The sequence below is a fragment of the Sapajus apella genome, unplaced genomic scaffold (genome assembly GCF_009761245.1).
Source record: "Sapajus apella isolate SASKATOON/1434 unplaced genomic scaffold, GSC_monkey_1.0 scaffold142, whole genome shotgun sequence".
NCBI classification, from domain to species: domain Eukaryota; kingdom Metazoa; phylum Chordata; class Mammalia; order Primates; family Cebidae; genus Sapajus; species Sapajus apella.
In genome coordinates, this window is record NW_022437082.1 from 1120340 (window position 1) to 1140392 (window position 20053).

General features: G+C 38.8%; 1 protein-coding gene across 5 annotated transcripts in view; it reads right to left on the reverse strand.

Moving 5' to 3' along the window:
- Nucleotides 1–20053, reverse strand: part of CD99L2 (CD99 molecule like 2) — a 135253-nt gene that overhangs the window by 22551 nt on the left and 92649 nt on the right. For all 5 annotated transcript variants that reach the window (XM_032264104.1, XM_032264102.1, XM_032264103.1 and 2 more), the window contains exons 5-7: nt 5983–6054; nt 5770–5853; nt 4269–4334 (exon numbers count right to left, since the gene is read on the reverse strand). In XM_032264104.1, the coding sequence (XP_032119995.1) occupies nt 4269–4334; nt 5770–5853; nt 5983–6054 (222 nt within the window). The remainder of the gene's footprint in view (nt 1–4268; nt 4335–5769; nt 5854–5982; nt 6055–20053) is intronic.

Here is a 20053-nt window from a genome sequence, read left to right on the forward strand (position 1 = left end):
CCGCCTTGGCCTCCCAAAGTGCTGGGATTACAGGTATGAGCCACTGCGCCCAGCCTCTAAATTCTTTATATCATTTGAATACAAGTCCTATATCAGGTATATAATTTGGCAAATATTTTCTTCAAATCTGTGGCTTGTCTTTTTCTTTTCTTTATAGTATTGTTCATAGAACAAAAGTATTATGTGTACGTCTACACAGAAACCTGTATGTAATGTTTAAAAATGTTTATAGCTGGGCACAGTGGCTCACGCCTGTATCCCAGCATATTGGGAGGGTCACTTGAGCCCAGGAGCTTGAGACCAGCCTGGGCAACATAGCAAGACCCCATCCCTACAAAAACTTTAAAAGTTAGCCAAGTATGGTGGTAGGTAGCTGTGATCCCAGCCACTCAGTAGGCTGAGGTGGGAGGATTGCTTGAGCTGAGGAGGTCAATGTTTCTGTGAATTGTGTTCGCATCACTGCACTCCAGGCTGGGCAACAGAGTGAGATCCCATCTCAAAAAAAAATGTTTATAGCGACTTTACTCATATTCACCCCAGACTGGAAGCAACTAAGGTGTCCTTCAGCAGGTGAATGGATAAACAAAGTGGTACATCCATACAATGGAATATTGTTCAATGCTAGAAAGAATAAACTACCAAGCTATGAAAAACACAAAAGAACTTTAAATGCATATTGCTAAGTGAAAGAAGCTATTCTGAAAAGGCTATATACTGTATGGCTCCAATTATACGGCATTCTGGATACAGTAAAACAAATCAGAAGGTTGTACTAACAGAAAATAGATTAGGGTTGAGGAAAGGGGGAGTGGCTGACTATCAAGGGCCTGTACAGAAGTTCTAGTATGGTGATGAAATTGTTCTGTATGGTACTTGGGTGGTGGATACATGACTCTATGCATTTGCCAAAACCCACAGAACTATATGTCACAAAGACTGAACTTTAATGCCTACAAGCAAAACAACAAAACATCAACTAGGTGGGTGGGGGGACTCCCAGGATGGAATGGAGACTACGACAGATGAATCTAACTCCATTATAAGTGGCGGCATAACTGTACTAAATGGATGAGGAAGGTAAAAGAACTGACCTAAGTAACTTTGAAAAACAGTATTTTGACTGGAAACTGTAAGGTAAAGACAAAAGAAACTGAACATAAACACTGGACTCCAGTTGGTAAAGTTGTTTCTCCTGGGGGTATGAGTTAGCAGTTCTGATGCTCTATACGTGTATACCTGAATTAAGCAAGACAGTAAATGAATGACAGGTAGTAGGAGCTAGGTGTCTCACTGTCAGAGAGGAAAGTTACAGGTAAGCAAAAAAGGAAGATCAAAATAATCCTCTGGCACTAGATTACAGTTGGAGATATAAGTATGAAGTCATGTTTAGGTTAATATACCTGCTGATGGTTAAAACAAATGATTTTGGATATGTGTGCATATATGGTCTTATGTATTGAACATTTGTATCCCTTCTCCCAAGGTCATACGTTGAAATCCTAACCTCCAGTGTGATGGTATTAGGAGGTGGGGTCTTTGGGAGATAATTAGGTCATGAAGGTCGACCCCTCCTGATAGGATTAGGACCCTTATAAGAAGAGACACCAGAGCTTCCTGCCCACTCTGTCCTCTCCACCAATCAGGGACACAACAGGAAGACAGCCATTTCCAAAACAGGATATAGATCCTCGCTAGATACTGGATCTACCAATGACTCAATCTTAGACTTCCCAGCCTCTAGAAACGAATGTCTGTTTTTTAATTATCACCTAGTCTGTGGTAATCTGTTATAGCAGCCTGAAGTAAGACACATTAGTTAGTATATATACATATATTTCCTATTTCCTGTCTCTGCTTAGACAGTCTAGAAGTAGCAATACACCACTAGGCAATGAATACTCAGATCTTGGTTTCTAATACCATTCTCTTTCCCAGTGAAAGAGAATGACATACAGAATGGACACCAACAAAATAAATCCAAGAGGCAACTGTTTTCAGAAAGAAGCAGTGAATGAGACTCATGGATGAGACCAGTCAATGAGTCAGAAAGGTGCCCGGGAGGAAAGAATGTTAAGGAGAAGGTGATCACCAAAGTCAAATGCTACAGAGGCCATACAGGACAGAGTGCTGTGACCATCAAGAAGCCACTGGAAACCACAGTGGGAGTAGAGGCTTGCATACTCTAGGGTATAGATGGCAGTGGGACTCTGAGGAGTTGAAACATTAGCCTCAAATTTCTCAAAGTGCTATGGAGAGAAGTCCGTTGGCAGAAATGGGGGACGATCAGAGTCCAGGCTGGGCAGGAAGGAAATAAGAGTGGAGAAGGAGAGTTTATAGGCCATCACCTTCTTAGAGAAAGGCAATAGGACCTGTTGGCAAAAGACTGTCATCATCACCTATAGGTAAAATGTGGGGCTTCTACAGGGTCAGCAAGAAGTCTTATTGAGAAAAAATCTGTAACAAATAATGTATTATTTCAAAAATACACTCTAAAAGTATAGCTGAATCTCTGTGCCTAAGACCCAAGCCTGAAAAATGCATTAATTAGGATCCTTTTCATGCTAAAGATCATAATTTATTGAAATGTGATGTTTTACCTTTGCTCACAGCATTAGCATATTTTTGTGCAAAGGACAGTGCCTGAGAATTCTATGGTGTGCTTATCATAACCATGTTTCAGTTTCACACTTGTCCTTTTTTCCATGACCCCCTTTATCTTCTTTTCCTGACACCTATAATGGCAAAGGGTATAACTTAAGCTAACAATTGATTATACTTTACAAGAGAAGTTCAAATATGAGTCTAATTAAAGAATTTCTGAACACTTCTTCCTTGCTAAAACATGCATTTTTAACAAGGAAAAGCCCCGACATGTCATTCAGACTTTCATTCATGTGTATGCTTACACACGTGCCTACTGCCCTCCTCTCACCACCTGGAAATGCCACTTTTCACCCAGGAGTAATTGGCTAATTTGCTGGATTTGCCCTTTAACTGTTCCATGTTCTCCTGACACCTGTGAGTTTCATTTAGAGGCTTTTAGAGCTTTTTACTAGAGATGGCTCCGTCCGAAAAGGTGTTTCGAAGGACAAATTTGAGTATGGTATCCTTTAATCGGAAGAGAACATTGTTCCCATATTAAAGGCACACCATTCTTGGGAAAAAAGAGCAAACACTAGTAACCACAGCCAAGACTGTGGGGAGTGTATCAGGGTTACAACCAGATACACCCACAACTTGCCACACTTATAACCGGGTATAACAGCAATTTGCTGTCACAACAGGTTACTACCAGAGTTACTACCACAACTTACCATTGTAACACATTGCTATCACAACAGATTATAATCACAACTTACAGTTACAACAGGTTACAACCACAAGTTACAAACACTAGCTTGTCTTGCCACATCAACAAATCTGGCTAATATTCCCTCCATACTTGATGTATACTATGATGAAAGGTTTCAATCATTGGTAGTTTGGGGTATTAACACTATCTGGCCTTGGGGAGGACATGAATATTCTGGAGTAGCATGAGGAAACTTCTCTATCGTGATGGAACAGTTCTGCCTCCTAATTATGGTGATGGTTACTCAAATCTACACACATAACATTTTACAGGATCTACTCACACTCGCTCACACATGCATATCTGAATGCAGGCAAAATCTGATGAAATCTGAACAAGGTCTGTACCTGACTTAACAGTATTGTACTAGTGTTGATTTCCTGGTTTTGACAATTACTATGGTTATGTAAGGAGAAGCTAGGTGAAGTGTACACAGGAACTCTCTTGAAGTATTTTTATAACTTCTTGTGAGAACCATTTCAAAATAAAAAGGTATTTTAAAAATATATCTGACTTGCTATGGGTCTCTTAAAAAAATACTTGTCATGATGAGTTTGCTCCTCCCATCCCAAGAAAGAGTGAGTCTCTTGAGGTTGAGAGGGCTGTTTTCAGGGTCCACTGGCCCACAGTTATCATCATTGGTGGTGTTGCCTCAGCAAATAGGCTTCTGCCAGCATGAACCATTAACCCGTGAGCATTGTTGCTTAAGGAACATCAGGGGAAATGTGAGGCTCTTCCAAGATGGTTATAAATCCCCACCCTTGAACTGCATGGCTCACATCATTCCAAAGGAACCCCAACTGGCAGGCTGGAATGCCTGGGAACTACCACTCATTTCCCAGAGGCCCAATTAATCTGGTTGCTGGACCCTTTTCACGAGAATAAGGGGTGTGTTGGCACAAATCAATGCTCCTACCTTTACCCTTGTCAGGTTTGTATTCTCCACCCCCCAATATGTCTTCAAGATCCTTATCTGAAAAACCTGGAGAAAATAAAACATACAGTTCAATGACAAGAAAACATTTCAGCAACAGGAAACTTGTGTTAATGTTGCCCAAGGTGCAGAAAATGATTACCAGTTCCACTTAATGAATAAATGCCCTTGATGAAATTTTAAGAGCCCCCCAGGCCCCCTCCCACTGGTGTACATGTGCCAAATAATGTCCCGCCAATCTGAGTGTGAGTGGAACCACAAAGAGGATGGCTATCACCCCCATGATTAGGTTAGATTACATGCCAAAGGTGAAGGGATTTTGCAGAGGTAATTAAGGTACCAAATCAATTTGACTTTGCATTAATCAAAAAGGAGATTATCCTACACGGACATGACTTAATCAGGTGATATCCTCAAAAGCAGGTTCAGGCCTTCTCTGAGCTCAGACATGAGCAACAGAGTTGGCCGGTTTCTCCTGCTTTCTCCCCATACCAACCCCTCTCTCGGAAGTTCTCCTTTGGTCTTGAAGCAGCAAGCACCTATTATTTTTACAGCTGCTAGGGAATGTACTGTCAACAACCAATTGAGCTTGGAAGAGGACCCAACCTCAGATGAGACCCCAGCCCTCACCAACACCGTGACCACAGCTATATGAGCTCCTGAGCAGAAAACTCAGCTTAGCTTTTCCTGAACTCCGGACCAAAGGAAACAGTGAGATAATAAATGGGCGTTGTCTGAACTCAGAGTTTCTGATTTTTGTTATGCAGCAAGGAAACTGATACAAGGAAGCAGAAAATTTATGAATGGGTAAAAGATTCATTGAACGGATAAGGGAGTCCCATGGAACCAAGTGTGGGAAGCTCACTGACAGTTTCACACTTTACACTGAGCTTAACCCATAAGAAACAACCGCTTTTGTTGGGGCCAAGTTATGGTGTCCTATCCAAGAAGATTATCCACAAGAATCTGAAGAGTCTGTGAAAATATTCCTCTCTTTCTCCACTGCGTATGAGTGTGAGGCCAGACTTCCTTCATATACTTCAACCAAAACAACATCTCACAATGGAGTAAAGTGTGTGTGAGAAACCAGCTGCTTCTATCCAGCCAGACATGAGAGAAATCTGCAAAAATGTAACATCGTGCCGCTCTCCACAATACAAGTTTTTGTCTTGCCAAGCATAGTTATTTCTCATAAAAATGTTATTTGTGTTAAATGTATGAGTTTAGTGTTGTTCATTTTAATTAGTAAAGTCTTTCAGTTTTAATCTCTAAGATATTGAGTATTGACAAGCATGACCCACATAAGCAAAATCTCTTGAGATCTCAATGATTTTGAGAGTCCCAAGATGAAAAAAAGCTTGAGTGCCACCATTATGGGTTCTCCAGTGGCCTGAAGCGCCTCCAGCTCTGCCAGGTGCAGACTGGCTCTGGCTCTGTGTGATGTTGTAATTAATGAGACAGAACCCGACCAGGTGGGACTTACCTCCTCCTCCAGCACTTGGTTTCCTGCGGCCATCAACTCGATCATTTCGATCATCTAAGGCGTCAGCCAAGTCAAAATCATTTCCTTAATGGGATCCCAAAATAAAAGAAATACTCAATTAGTTCATCTATGGGTAGCTCTTTTGGATACTGCCTCAGAGGGAGCCCCAATGGGATCCTTCCCTTACTGCTCTCCTCAGAGTGCCCATCTTACCTAAAGTATTTGCTGGAGCTCTGGTGGTTACTGGCCTTTTGGTTGTGGTGGTGGTTACACGGTCCCATCTCTCTAAAAGGGGAAGGGAGGACAGCAAAGGGAGCATATTAGGAACAAAATGCAACAGCCATTCATGGCTCAGGGAAGTCACATCATGAATATTCTTGTCTTGTTCCTTGAGGCTCCTACAGGACCTCTGAAGAATCACTTTGAGATGGATGACAAAGAGATATAAAAGGCTTAAACGAGGTGGGTTCTGCTCACTTTTCTTTGGGGGATGGAGGTTATGAGGCAGACACAGTCCCACATGTGGCCAGGTAAGTGGTAAAGCTGGGACTTGAGCCTGGATCTGCAAGAGATGACCACATGAACCAAGGAGTTCCAGAGCTCGAGCACGAGTGCTTGAGAGCTCCAAGCCTTGGTTCCACCACTATCAACCTGGCACTTGAACTATAGCTAATCCTGCCCAGGGATGGACAGATTGAGGTTACATTCCCAGTAGACTCTGGTAGTATCTTATAAACGTAAAGTGGTTACAACACACATATATAATTTTATAACTGTGGTTACTATTATAAACACTAGGTCTCTGGGCTCAAACAGATTCCTTTCAAATAGGGAAGTCTTTCACACCAATTACACAGATAGCATTCATGAATATTCCAGTTGATTATTTTCTTGAACTTCAGAAGACTGTGCTGTAACTATTCCCACTATTGAAGTTAATAGAGGGAAAAGACAGAGACAGTGCTATATACAGCAAGCACCTGGGACAGAAACAGCAACGTATGTGGGGAAAAAAACCTAAATGAGTTTTACAGAGCAATAATGTGATATCCAAACTGCCTGGGGACATTTAAAATGTATTGCCTATCATTTTTCGACAGACCTTCAGTGTTGTCTGTGGATCAAAGAAATGCAGGTCTGAATCTTCTGCAAAGAAAGTACAAAACAATACAGTAAGTCAAGTCATGACCCAACAGTTCTCAGTTGGAATAAAGAGGGATATTACAAAATGATAAAAGGATCAATCCACCAGGAAGACATAACAATCCTGAATGTGTGTTCACCTCACAATAGAGTGTCTAGACACATTAAGTAAAACCTGATAGAGCTAAAAGAAGAAATAAACAAATGCACTTATAGTTGGGGACTTCAACACTCTACTCTCAGCAATTGGTAGAACTACTAGATGGAAAATCTACGGAGATATTGAAGAACTGAACAATAATCAACCAAAAGGATCTAATTGACACAACAGGACACACCAGCCAACCACAGCAGAGTAAACAACTGTTTAAGCACTCACAGAATATTGACCTGAGATCATATCCTGAACCAGGAAATAAATTTCAACAAACTTAAAAGTATTGAAATTATACGGAGAGGTATCATCGATTATAATTAATTCAAATTAGAAACAGAGAATAATAGAAAACAAGAAAATCTCTAAACACTTAGATATAAACAACATACTTCTAAATAAAACAAGAGTCAAAGAAAAAGTTTCAAAGAAAAATTTAAAAAATACATAGAACTGTGTGAAAATGAAAATACAACATAGCAAAATAGGATGCAGCTAAAGCAATGCTCAGAGAGAAGTTTGTAGCACTGAATGCTTAAGTTAGGTATGAAGAAAGGCCTCAAATCAATAATCTAAGTTACTAATTCAAGATGCTAGAAACAGAAGCTAGCTAGATACTAGAAAAACAAAACCAAAGAAGCAGATGGAAATAATAAATCCATGAAATTGAAAATGGGAATGCAATACTAAAAAAAAAAATAAAAAAAAATAAAACCAAAAGCTTATTTATATAGTAAAAAAGGGATAAACCTCTAGTGTTACTAACAAATATAAAAGTTGAAAAAGATGCTATGCCAATAAAAGGACTGAAATGGGACATTATAGATCTTGCAGCCATTAAAAGAATAATAATGAAATAACATTAACTTTTTTAGCTCACTTACTGGACAACTTGGAAGAAATGGACCAATTTTTCAAAAACCACCAACTATCAAAATACAACCTAATCCTGTGTTCATGGATTAGAAGACACTAAATTGTTAAAATGACAATGTATACTATCTAAAGCAATCTACAGATTCAGTGCAATCCCTACCAAAATCCCAGTGACTTTTTTTTGCATAAATAGACAAATTAATCCTAAAATTCATATGGAATTTCAAGGAACCTCAAATAGCCAAAACAATCTAGAAAAACAACATGAAAGATTCACACTCACTGATTTTAAAACTACAGATACCACAACATGTGTGGTACTGACATTAAGAACAGACATAAAAACCATGAAATATAATGGGAAGCCCAGAAATAGGCCAGGTGCAGTGGCTCAAGTCTGTAATCTCAGCACTTTGGCAGGCTGAGGCAGGTGGATTGCTTGAGCCCAGGAGTTTGAGACCAGCCTGGCGACGTTGTGAAATCCTATCTCTACAAAAAATAGGAAAAATTAGCCAGGCATGGTGGCATACGCCTGTGGTTCCAGCTACTTGAGAGGCTGAGATGAAAAGATCGCTTGAGCCCAGGTGGAGGCTGCAGTGAGCCATTATCACACCACTGCATTCTAGCCTGGATGACAGAGTGAGACCCTGTCTCAATCAATCAATCAATCAATCAAAGAAAGAAAGAAAGAAAAGGGAAGAAATGGATGGAACTAGGGAAGGAAGCAAAAGGGAAGAAAGGAAAGGAAAAGAGAAAGGAAAGGAGGAAGGAAGGAAGACAGCAAGCCCAGAAATAAGCTCTTGCATATATAGTCACTAGATTCTCAACAACTATGTTAAGACCATTTGATGGCAGAAAGAAGTCTTTTCAACAAATGGTGCTGGGAAAATTGGATATCAACATGCAAAGGAATGACGTTGGACCCCGACCTATATTATATACAAAAATTAACTCAAAACAGATAGAAGATTCTTAGACATGGTGACATAAAAAAAGAAATAGTTCAAAGACGTAAATATAAGAGCTAACACTATAAAACTCTCAGGAGAAAATATTATGAAAACGCTTCATGACGTTGGATTTGATGATGATTTCCTGGGTATGACACCAAAAGCACAGGCAATATCAACAACAACAACAAAATAAATAAATTGATCTTCATCAAAATTTAAAACTTTTTTGAGACAGAGTCTCACTCTGTCACCCAGACTGGAGCACAGTGGCAAAATCATGCCACTCACTGCAACCTCTGCCTTCCAGACTCAAGAGGTCCTCTTATCTTAGTCTCCTGAGTAGCTGCGACTACAGACGTGCACCACCATGCCCAGCTAATTTTTGTATTTTCTCTACAGGCAGGGTTTCACCATGTTGGCAAGGCTGGTCTCAAACTCCTGGGCTCAAGCCATCCACCTGTCTTGGCATCCCAAAGTGCTGGGGTTATAGGTGTGAGCCACTATGCCCAGCCTAAAATTAAAAACTTTTATGCATCAAAGGACACCATCAAGATACTAAAAAGATAAGTCACAAGAATGAGAGAAAATACTCACAAATCTTACATCCAATGAGGGATTAATATCCACACTATATAAAGAACTTATACAACTCAACAACAACAAAAACCTTGATTTTAAGGCTAGGCACAGTGGCTCATACTTGTAAGCCCAGAACCTTAGGAGCTGAGGTGGTAGATTGCTTGAGTCCAGAAATTCAAGACCATCCTGGGCAACATGGTGAAACCCTGTCCCTACCAAAAAAAACCCACAAAAATTAGACAGGTGTGGTGGCACACCTGTAGTCCCACCTCCTTGGGAGGCTGAGGTAGGAAGATTGCTTGAGTCCAGTAGGTGAAGGTTGTAGTAAGCTGAGATCATACCACTGTACTCCAGACTGGGTGACAAAGCAAGACCCTGTCTCAAAAAACAAAACAAACAAACAAAAAAAGGGTTTTAAAATGGGCAAAGGACTTGAATAGACATATCTTCAAAGAAGATCTACAAGTGACCAATAAGCACATGAAAAGCTGCTAAGCATCACTAGTCATTAGGGATATGCAAATAAAAACTGCAACGAGATACCGGTTCACACCCATTAGGATGGCTATCGTTGAAAGAAAAATGAAACATTGCAAGTATTGGTGAGGACATGAAGCAACTGAACCCTGGTATATTGCTGGTAGGAATGTAAAATGGTGCAGCTGCTGTGGAAAAGGGTTTGGCACTTCCTCAAAATGTGAAACAGAGCTACCATATGATCCAGCAATTCCACTTCTAGGTCCATACCCAAATGAATTGAAAGCAGAGAATCTAACAGGTATCTGTATGCCAATGTTCATAGCAGCATTATTCACAACAGCCAAAACATGGAAATAACATAAATGTCCATCAACATATGAATGGATAAACAAAATATGGTATATACATACATATAATGCAGTATTATTCTGCCTTAAAAAAAAGAAATTCTGGTACATGCTGCAACATGGATAAACCTAGAAAACATTACATTAGGTGAAATAAACCAGACATAAAAGAACAAATATTGTGCAATTCCACTTATAAGAGGTACCTAGAATGGGCAAATTCTTAGAGACAGAAAGTACAATAGAGGTTACCAGGGACTAGGGGTAAGGAGGACTTATGAGGAATTATTATTGTATGGGTATAGGGTTTCTAATTGGGCTGATGAAAAGCTTTTGGAAATGATCATGGTGATATCTGCACAACATTGTGAATACAGTTGATCCTCCATATCTGTAGTTCCGCATCCAGAACCAACCACATGCTTGACCAACCATGGATCAAAATATTCAAAAAACAAAAAAAAAACAAATATAAAAATAATATAAAATTTTAAAATACAGTACAATTATTTACATATTGTATTAGATATTATAAGTAATCTGGAAATGATTTAAAGTATATGGGAGGATATGTGTAGGTTATATGTATATACTATGCCAATTTATATCAGAGAATTGAACATCCAAGGGTTCTGGTATTTGCAGGGGGTCCCGGAACCAATGCCCAGCAAATACTAAAGGAGGGGCAAATGTCTACTAAGTACCACTGAATTATACATTTAAAAACGATTAAAATGGTAAATTTTATATGAATACTTACCACAATATTAAAAAACTCAACCTAGATGAAATACACAGCCTGAATATTCCAATAACCATTAATTAATTCAATTTAAAATCTCCTAAAAAAAGAAATCTTCAGGACTTGGTGATTTCACTGGAGAATTCTATCAAAAATTTAAAAAGGAATTAACACTAATTGTATACAATCTCTTCCAGAAAGCAGAGAGGAGGAAATAATTCCCCATTCATTTTGTAAAGCCAGTATTACCCCTGTAACAAACACAGATTAGTTTCTTTTCACATTGCTACAAAGATACTGCCTGAGACGGGGTAATTTATAAATAAAAGAGGTTTAATTGACTTAAAGTTCTGCATGGCCGGGGAGGCTTCAGAAAACTTACAATCATAGTGAAAGACAAACGGGAGGCAGGCGTCTTCTTCACAAGGTGGCAGGAGAGAGAGAGGAGTGAAGCAGGAATTGCCAAACACTTTAAACATCATCAGCTCTCATAAGAACTCACTTACTACAATGAGAACAGCATGGGGAACCATTCCTATGATCTAATCACCTTCCACCAGGTACCTTCCTTGACACCTGGGGATTACAATTCGAGATGAGATTTGGGTGGGGACACAGAGCCAAACCATATCAAGATCATATTAAAAAAAAATCTATAGACTAATGTCTCTCGTCAATTTACATACAAATCTTCAACAAGATAATAGCAAACAGATTAGAATGTATAAAGAAAATTACACAGCATGAAAAATGGAATTTATTCCATTTGGGCAAGCTGGATCCAATATTTGAAAATCAATCAATGTATACCCTGTCAACAGGCCAAAGAAGACAAACCATGTATCAATGGACATGAAAAAATCTAACATCCACTTATGGAAAACAAAAATACTTTCAGCAAATTAGAAATACAGGGGAATTATCTCAACTTCATAAAGAATATCTAAAAAGCACCTATAGCTATCACCAGACTTAATGGTGAAAGACTGAATGCTCTTTCTCTAAGGTCTGGAATGGAGCAAGGACATCACTCTTACCACTCTTATTTAACATAGTACTAAAATGTCTAGCATTGCAATATGAAAAAAACATATACAGATTGGAAAGGAAGGACTATACATGTCTCTACTTGCAGATGACATGATCATGTATATAGAAAATTCCAAGAAATCTACAAAATTTCCTAGAACTAATAAGTGAGTTCAGCAAGGACCTGGGATACAAGATCAACACCAATCACATGTAATAGTAGTGAACATATTAAACCCAAAATTAAAAAGACACTGCCATCCACAATTGCTCCAAAGCAAATATTTAGGATGGGGCAGTGGCTCATGCCTGTAATCCCAGCACTTTAAGAGGCCAAGGCAGGCAGATCATCTGGGCTCAGGAGTCTGAGACCAGCCTGGGCAGCATGATGAAACCCCATCTTTACTAAAAATACAAAAATTAGCCCGGTGTGGTAGTATATGCCTATAGTCCCAGCTACTTGGGAGGCTGAGGTGGGAGAATCTTGCTTGAGCTGGGGAGGTGGAGGCTGCAGTGAGCCAAGATCACACCACCTCACTCCAGCCTGGGCAGCAGAGCGAGACCCAATCTCAAAAAAAAAGAAAATAAAAAATTACAGTGTTCTAAAGAAAAGACATCAAGGAAGACATAAATCAGTTGAGAGACATGCTGTATTCATGGATTAGAAGACTCCACAAAGTAAAAATGTCAACTCTCCCAAAATGGATCTATATGTTTAACACACGTCCCATTATAATCCAAGTAAGTTTTTTTCCAGACTAGGCAAAACCAAACAATCTAAAATTAAATGGAAAGGCACAGGCCCTAGGAGAGCCTTAAAAGAACTTGACAAAGCAGAAAAATGTGGAACAAATCACTCTAACCAATTTTAAAGCTGAATTTACAGTTACAGTAATCAGGACAGTGTCAGAGCTATGACACATAAATCAACTGAACAGAATGAAGAGCTCAAAGAGACCCCAAATACACTCAAGTGATTCTTGATAAAGGTACAAAAGCAATTTGATAAAGCATAGTCTTTTGAAGAAATGGTGCTGGGGTAACTGGACATCTATAGGTAAAAATAAAGAACTTCAACTTAATCCTCATACCTTATTAAAAATGAACTCAAAATGGATGATTATCTTTACTTAAATATGAAGTTATAAAACTTCAAAAGAAAATATAGGGAAAAATATTTGGGACTGAGCTTGGTAAAGAGTTCATACTATTGATAACAAAACCACTTTCCATAAAAAGAAAAATTGACAAATTGGACCTTGTGAAAATTAAAACATTTCCTCTGTAAAAGACCTGGTTAAGAAGACGAAAAGATCCCATTTTTCTGCCAGGTTATCCAGACAGAAATATCAGTAGGAAACAGTGGGCCAGGACAACGCTTAGACCAAATGTACCTCACAGACATATATAGAACATGCTATCCAACAGCAGCAGAGCACATTCTTTTCAAGCACACATGGAACATTCTCCAGGACAGGTCACATGTTAAGTCACAGAAAAGGTCTTAGTAAATTTAACAAGATTGAAATCATATCAAGTGTCTTTTCCACCGAAGATAATACAAAACTAGAAGTTAACAGAAAATTGGAAAATTCACAGATGTGTGGAAATTAAACATTCTCCTGAACAACCAACGGTTCAGAGAAGAAATCAAAAGGAAAATCAAAAAAATTCTTGAGACAAATAAAAATAGAAACACAACATACCAAAACTTGTGAGATGCGGCAAAAGCAGTCCTGAGAGAGAGCTTTATAGCAATAAATGCCAACCTAAACAAAAAACAAAGATCTTAAATAAACAATCTAGCTTTACAACTAACTCAAAGAACATTAGAAAAAAAAGAAACTGAACTCATAGAAGCATAGATCAGAATGTTGGTGGCCAGGAGCTGGGGTAGGGAATAGGGAGATGCTGGTCAAAGGGTGCAAAGTTTCACTTAGATAGAATAAGTCTGGAGATTTATTATAGAGCAGGATGACTATGGCTAATGATAATATATTATACACTCAAAAATTGCCAAGAGAGATCTTGAATGTTGTTACCACAAAAATATGTTGGTAATGTCTTAACAAACTAAACCTATAACCACTATACAACCTAGCACTCACACAACTTAGCATTAACCCCACAGAAATGAAGACTCATATTCACATAAAAATCTGTCTATAAATGCTTATAATAGTCAAAAAGAGATAACCTTCTGTTTTTGAAGCAAGCCAGATGACCTTCAAAAAGTGAATGGTTAAACAAACTATGGTACATCCACACCATGAAATACTGTTCAGCAAGGAAATGTAACAAATTATTGATATATGTGATGACTCAGATAAATCTCAAGGGAATTACATTGAGTGAAAAAAGCCAGTCCCCAAACAGTACATACCATATCATTCCATTTTTAAAATTGCGAAATGCTACTGATGGAGAACAGATTAATGGTTGTCAGGGGTTAGAGACAGGCAAGGAGTGGATGGCAAGAGGGGGTGTCTGTGTTTATAAAAGGGCAACAAGAGGGATCTTTGTGGTGATGCAATAGTTCTGTCTAGATTGTCATGGTAGATACACATACACACAGAAGTGATAAAGCTGCATAGAAGCAAACACACACATACTCAGCATAAGTAAAACTGAGGAAATTTGAATAGGATCACTAGACTACATCAATGTCAATATCTTGGTTGTAATCTTACACTAGTTTTGCAGGATGTTACTACTGGGAAAAACTGGGTATAAGATGCATGAGATCTCTATTATTTCTTACAACTTCATGTCAATTTACAATTACCTCAAAATTAAAAGTCAAATGACTATGATTTGAGCATCAAGGTAATTTTGTGTTTCCTGAGACTGGGTTTCACTCTGTTACCCAGGCTGCAGTGCAGTGGCATGAGCATAGCTCACTACAGTGTAGAGTTCCCAGGCTCAAGTGATTCTCCCATCTCAGCTTGCTGAGCAGCTGGGACTACAGGCATGCACCACTAGGCCCAGCTAAGTTTTTCATCTTTTGTAGAGACGGGGTCTTGCTATGTTGCCCAGGCTTATCAAAGTAATTTCTGATACAAAAAAAGGTCTGACATGTAAATAGCCGGTCTGCAGGGACTCAGGAATATCTATTATTGACACTAAAAACTAAAGAACAAATCATGTAGATCTGTCTTTGGAAAAATGGCAGTGGAAGGCCAGGCATGGTGGCTCAAGCCTGTAATCCCAGAACTTTGGGAGGCTGAGGTGGACGGATCACCTGAGGTCAGGAGTTCAAGACCAGCCTGGCCAACATGATGAAACCCCGTCTCCACTAAAAACACAAAAATTAGCCAGGCGTGGTGGTGGGAGCCTGTAATCCCAGATACTTGGGAGGCTGGGGCAGGAGAATTGCTTGAACCTAGGAGGAGAGGTTGCTGTGAGCCAAGACTGCACCATCGTACTCCAGCCTGGGCAACAAGAGCGAAACTCTGTCTCAAAAAAAAAAAAAAAAAAAAAAAGGCACTGGATAAGAACATCTAGGAATGAGATGGTATACAGGCAATTTTCCAGATAACTAGAGCTTGTTCCTTCCTATGCCCAGTGATTTGTGTAACACTGATAACCTTCCAGATAGCAAATCTTTACAGAGCAGTAGCAAATCTTTACAGAGCAAATAATACAGTTCTGTCACTTTGACATGCGTATACATAATACTACCTTTCCTGGGGCCCTGAGGTTACAACTTTTCTGTTATTGCACCATGCTTACGTCTTAAAGACAAGTCCCTTTTTCCGCTTTCTAGATTTTTAGATCTAATCTTCCTTTCAGTAGGAGAGCTGCTAAACAGACCAGTAGGTACACGTCAAAGCTTGTACTTTTGATTTTCAGGTATTCCAACAAGTGTTTGGAACAGGTTAATAACCTGCTGATGAATAGAGGCTTTTTCCAGGGTTTCTGTGGCCAAGGTACACCATCTGACCCTAAACTTGCCTTTGGGGTCATCAGTATCTTCTCTATGCAGCCACTTCTCATGGCAACATGCTACAGAAGAAAAGGTGCCCAAGGTAAAGCCAGTATCCCTGCACTTCAGGCCAGTCATGCTGCTGGCTTGCAGCACGACCTTGGACAAGTCCCTCTCTTCTGAACAATGAGGGGAAAGGCTTCTCCAGTTCTCATCTAGAGTTATTCCTCATTAGTAAAGATCACTTTAATTTTTAAAGTTTAATTTTATTATAAAGGAAACACACCCTCAATATTAAAAATATCCAATGGTATAGAATTGTAAGAAAAAAAGCCAGCCTCAAATCTATCCCAAGAGGGGGCTGCTCTGTACCTTTTCAGATCTGCCTGCAGGCCTGTGTGTGTGTGCTCACATCCACTTATATTTGATAGAAATTGATTCATACTACATACATCTTGTTCTGTGACTTGACTTTTTCATGTCAGTTCCAGAGCTCTACCTTATTTTTTGTAATGGCTTCAGAGTATGAATGGTTTAGAATTTGTATATTTCACCAGTGGGATTTAAGGGTGTTTAATTTTTGGCTGGTACAAAACACAAGAAAGTCACAAACAGCATTTCAAATGTACCTCTGCACACATGCATACGTATACCTAGAGGGAAAATGCTTTGAAGTAGAACTGCTCATTCAAAGATTTTACTAAACTTCCCTCTCAAAAGGTTGAATTAATTTATATTACTTTCTACAGAAGTAAAACTGAAAAGGTATAGCTTGATACAACAAAAGACAACTAAAGTAACCTTTCTGCCTGCTGCAGCACCACAATACCTGCTTACTGTACATTGATATTGAAGAGATCACTGACCCAAATGAAAACATACTGATGCCACATGACTGTGTAAGGTCATCTCCACAAATGGTTGTTCTCAAAGAGTGTTTCAAGGACCCCTGGGCTCCACAGAGTCATAACTATTTTTATAATCACGCTTTTATGGGGTTGGCACTTGCACTGTGGTACAAAAGCAACAGTGAGTAAACCTGCTGGCCCTTAGCATGGGTGGCACCAAATGGTACTATAAGTCATCAGATTCTTCACCACTATACAATGGCAGTTGAAAGAGAATGCCAATTTCACTTAAGCATGTCCTAGATAAACATGGTAGACAGAATTCTAAGATGGCTGTCAAAATTCCCACCCCCAATGTATGTACTCTGTATAATCCTCACTCATGAGCACGGGAGGGACCCAAGAATAGGCTGGATATCACTGCCGTGATCAGATTATGACATAGCAGGAGTAAAGAGATTTTGCAGATGTACTTAAGATGGCCATTTGGTGGGACTTTGAATTACTCAAAAGGGAGACTATTCTGGGTGATTCTAACATAACCAGGTAGAGCCTTGAAAAGAGGGGTTTTACACCTTTCCTGAGATGACACTACAGGCAGCAGAAATTCTCACTCTTGCCAACCATAAAGAAGGAAGCAGCCACAAGCTCTATGATTATCCTGAATTATCCAGGTGAGGCCAGCAAAATCATGGGTCCTTATAAGGGAAAGAAAGAGCAAGACAGTCAGAGAAGGAGACACGACGATGGAAACAAAGGTAAGCGTCAGAGACAGATTTGGTAAGCAAAGGTAAGCGTCACAGAGAGATGCCCCACTGCTGACTTTGAAGATGAAGGCAGTAACCACAAGCCAAGAAATGTAGGTGGCCCCTATAAGCTGGAAAGGCAAGGAAATAGATTCTCCTCCAGAGTCTCCAAAAGGAATGTAGCCCTGTTAGCATGTTGATTTCAGCCCAGGAAGACCCAATTTTGGATTTCTAACCTCAATGATTATAAAATAACAAGTTTGTGTTGTTTAAGCAACCAAGTTTGTGGTAATTCATTACAAAAGCAATATGAAGTAATATAACATCAAAATTCAGACAAGACCCTAGCCCCAGATGACATCTGAATTGCAACCTCGTAGAAGACACTGAGCAGAGGACCCATACTCCTGAACCAGGGAAATTATGAGAGTGAATGAATACTATTTTAACTTACTAAATTTATGGTAACATGTTATAAAGCAATACAAAATAAATATCAAAGGCAGAAAAATAATTTTATTAGAGCTCAACCATGAGACTGGTGGTGATATTAACAAACATGAGTTTTGAGTATTAGATAAGGAAAAGGGTCATCATTTAGAAACAACACAACTCCGATGGCTCACGCCTGTAATCCTAGCACTTTGGGAGGCCGAGGCGGGTGGATCACAAGGTCAAGAGATCAAGACCATCCTGGTCAACATGGTGAAACCCCGTCTCTACTAAAAATACAAAAAATTAGCTGGGCATGGTGGCACGTGCCTGTAATCCCACCTACTCAGGAGGCTGAGGCAGGAGAATTGCCTGAACCCAAGAGGCGGAGGTTGCAGTGAGCTGAGATCACACCATTGCACTCCAGCCTGGGTAACAAGAGCGAAACATTGTCTCAAAAAAAAAAGAAACAACACAACTCACTCAGGGCATCAACATTTTCCCAACAACCTGCACAGGATGTTATAAAATTCTGAATGGACAAAAGATCAATTTATAAGGTAAAATAAACCAATAGGGTTCAGTAGAAATGAATAGGGAAAGTTCATTGATGTTACTTAACCTTAAACAACAACTTTCCAATTTTGATGTCCAAATGTGCATTTGAACATTAATCAAAAAAATAGAAAGTGGGAGTGATTATTAATATCAGATAAATGAGATGTCATAGCCAGGAAAATATTAGACAAAAAGAGTAACATAACACATGATAAAAGAATCAATCCACTAGGAAGAGGAAGACATAATGATTCCAAATTTGAATGTATCAAAAAACAGAGACTCAAAATACATGAAATGTAAGTTGATAGAGCCAAAGGGAGAAACAAACAAATCCATAATTATCTTTGGGAAAATTCAATACCCTATTGCCATCAATTAATTGGATTAGTGGACAAAAAATTCAGCAAAGATGTACAACTGACCAACACGATAACCATCAAAATCGAAGTAACATATAGAGAACATTCCACCCAACAATGGCAGAATTTGCATTCCTCTCAAATGCACTGGGAACATTCTCCTGGATAGACCTTCTGATATGCTGCAAAACAAGCCTTAATGGATTTAAAAGGATTAAAATCAAACAAAGTATGCTCTCCATTCATAACTGGAAATCAATGACAGAAATGAATTAGGGAAATTCACAAATATGTGGAAACTAAACAACACACTCCAAAATAACCAATAGATTGAATAAGAAATCAGAAGGGAAATTTTAAAGATACTTTGAGAAGAATGTAAACAAAAACACAATCCACCAAAACTTATGAGATACAGCAACAGTCATGTTTAGAAGCAAATTTACTACAGTAAAGGCCTATATTAAAAAAGAAGAAAGATTTGTAATCAATAGCCTAACCTTTCACCTTAGAAACCAGAAAATGGAAACCAAACACAGAGCAAACAGAAGAAAGGAAGAAAAAAAGATGAGAATGAAGAAAAAATATGAAAGTAGAAACAAATGAAATAAATAACAGAACAATAAAGTCTATAAAAACAAAAGATGGTTTTTGAAAAGATCATCAAAATTGACAAATCTTTAGCAAAACTGACAAAAAGAGAGGACTCATTACTGAAATGAGAAATGAAAGGGAATATCATTGACAAAAGTATGCCAATAAATTGGATAGCCTAGATGAAATGGACAAACTCCTAGAAAGATACAAACTACTGAAGCTGAACCAAGAAGAAATAGAAAATCTGGCCAGGAGTGGTGGCTCATGACAGTTATTCCAACACTTTGGGAGGCCGAGGTAGGAGGATCATCTGAGTCTAGGAGTTTGGTATCAGCCTGGGCAACATGGTGAGACTCTGTCTCTATTACATTAAATAAAACAAAATAAAAATAAAACTGAAACTCATCAATAAAAACACAATAACCCAATTTAAAATGGACAAAGGATTTGAATAGACATTCCTCCAAAAGACATAAGCTATATTCAATAAAGCACATGAAAAGATGCTTGATT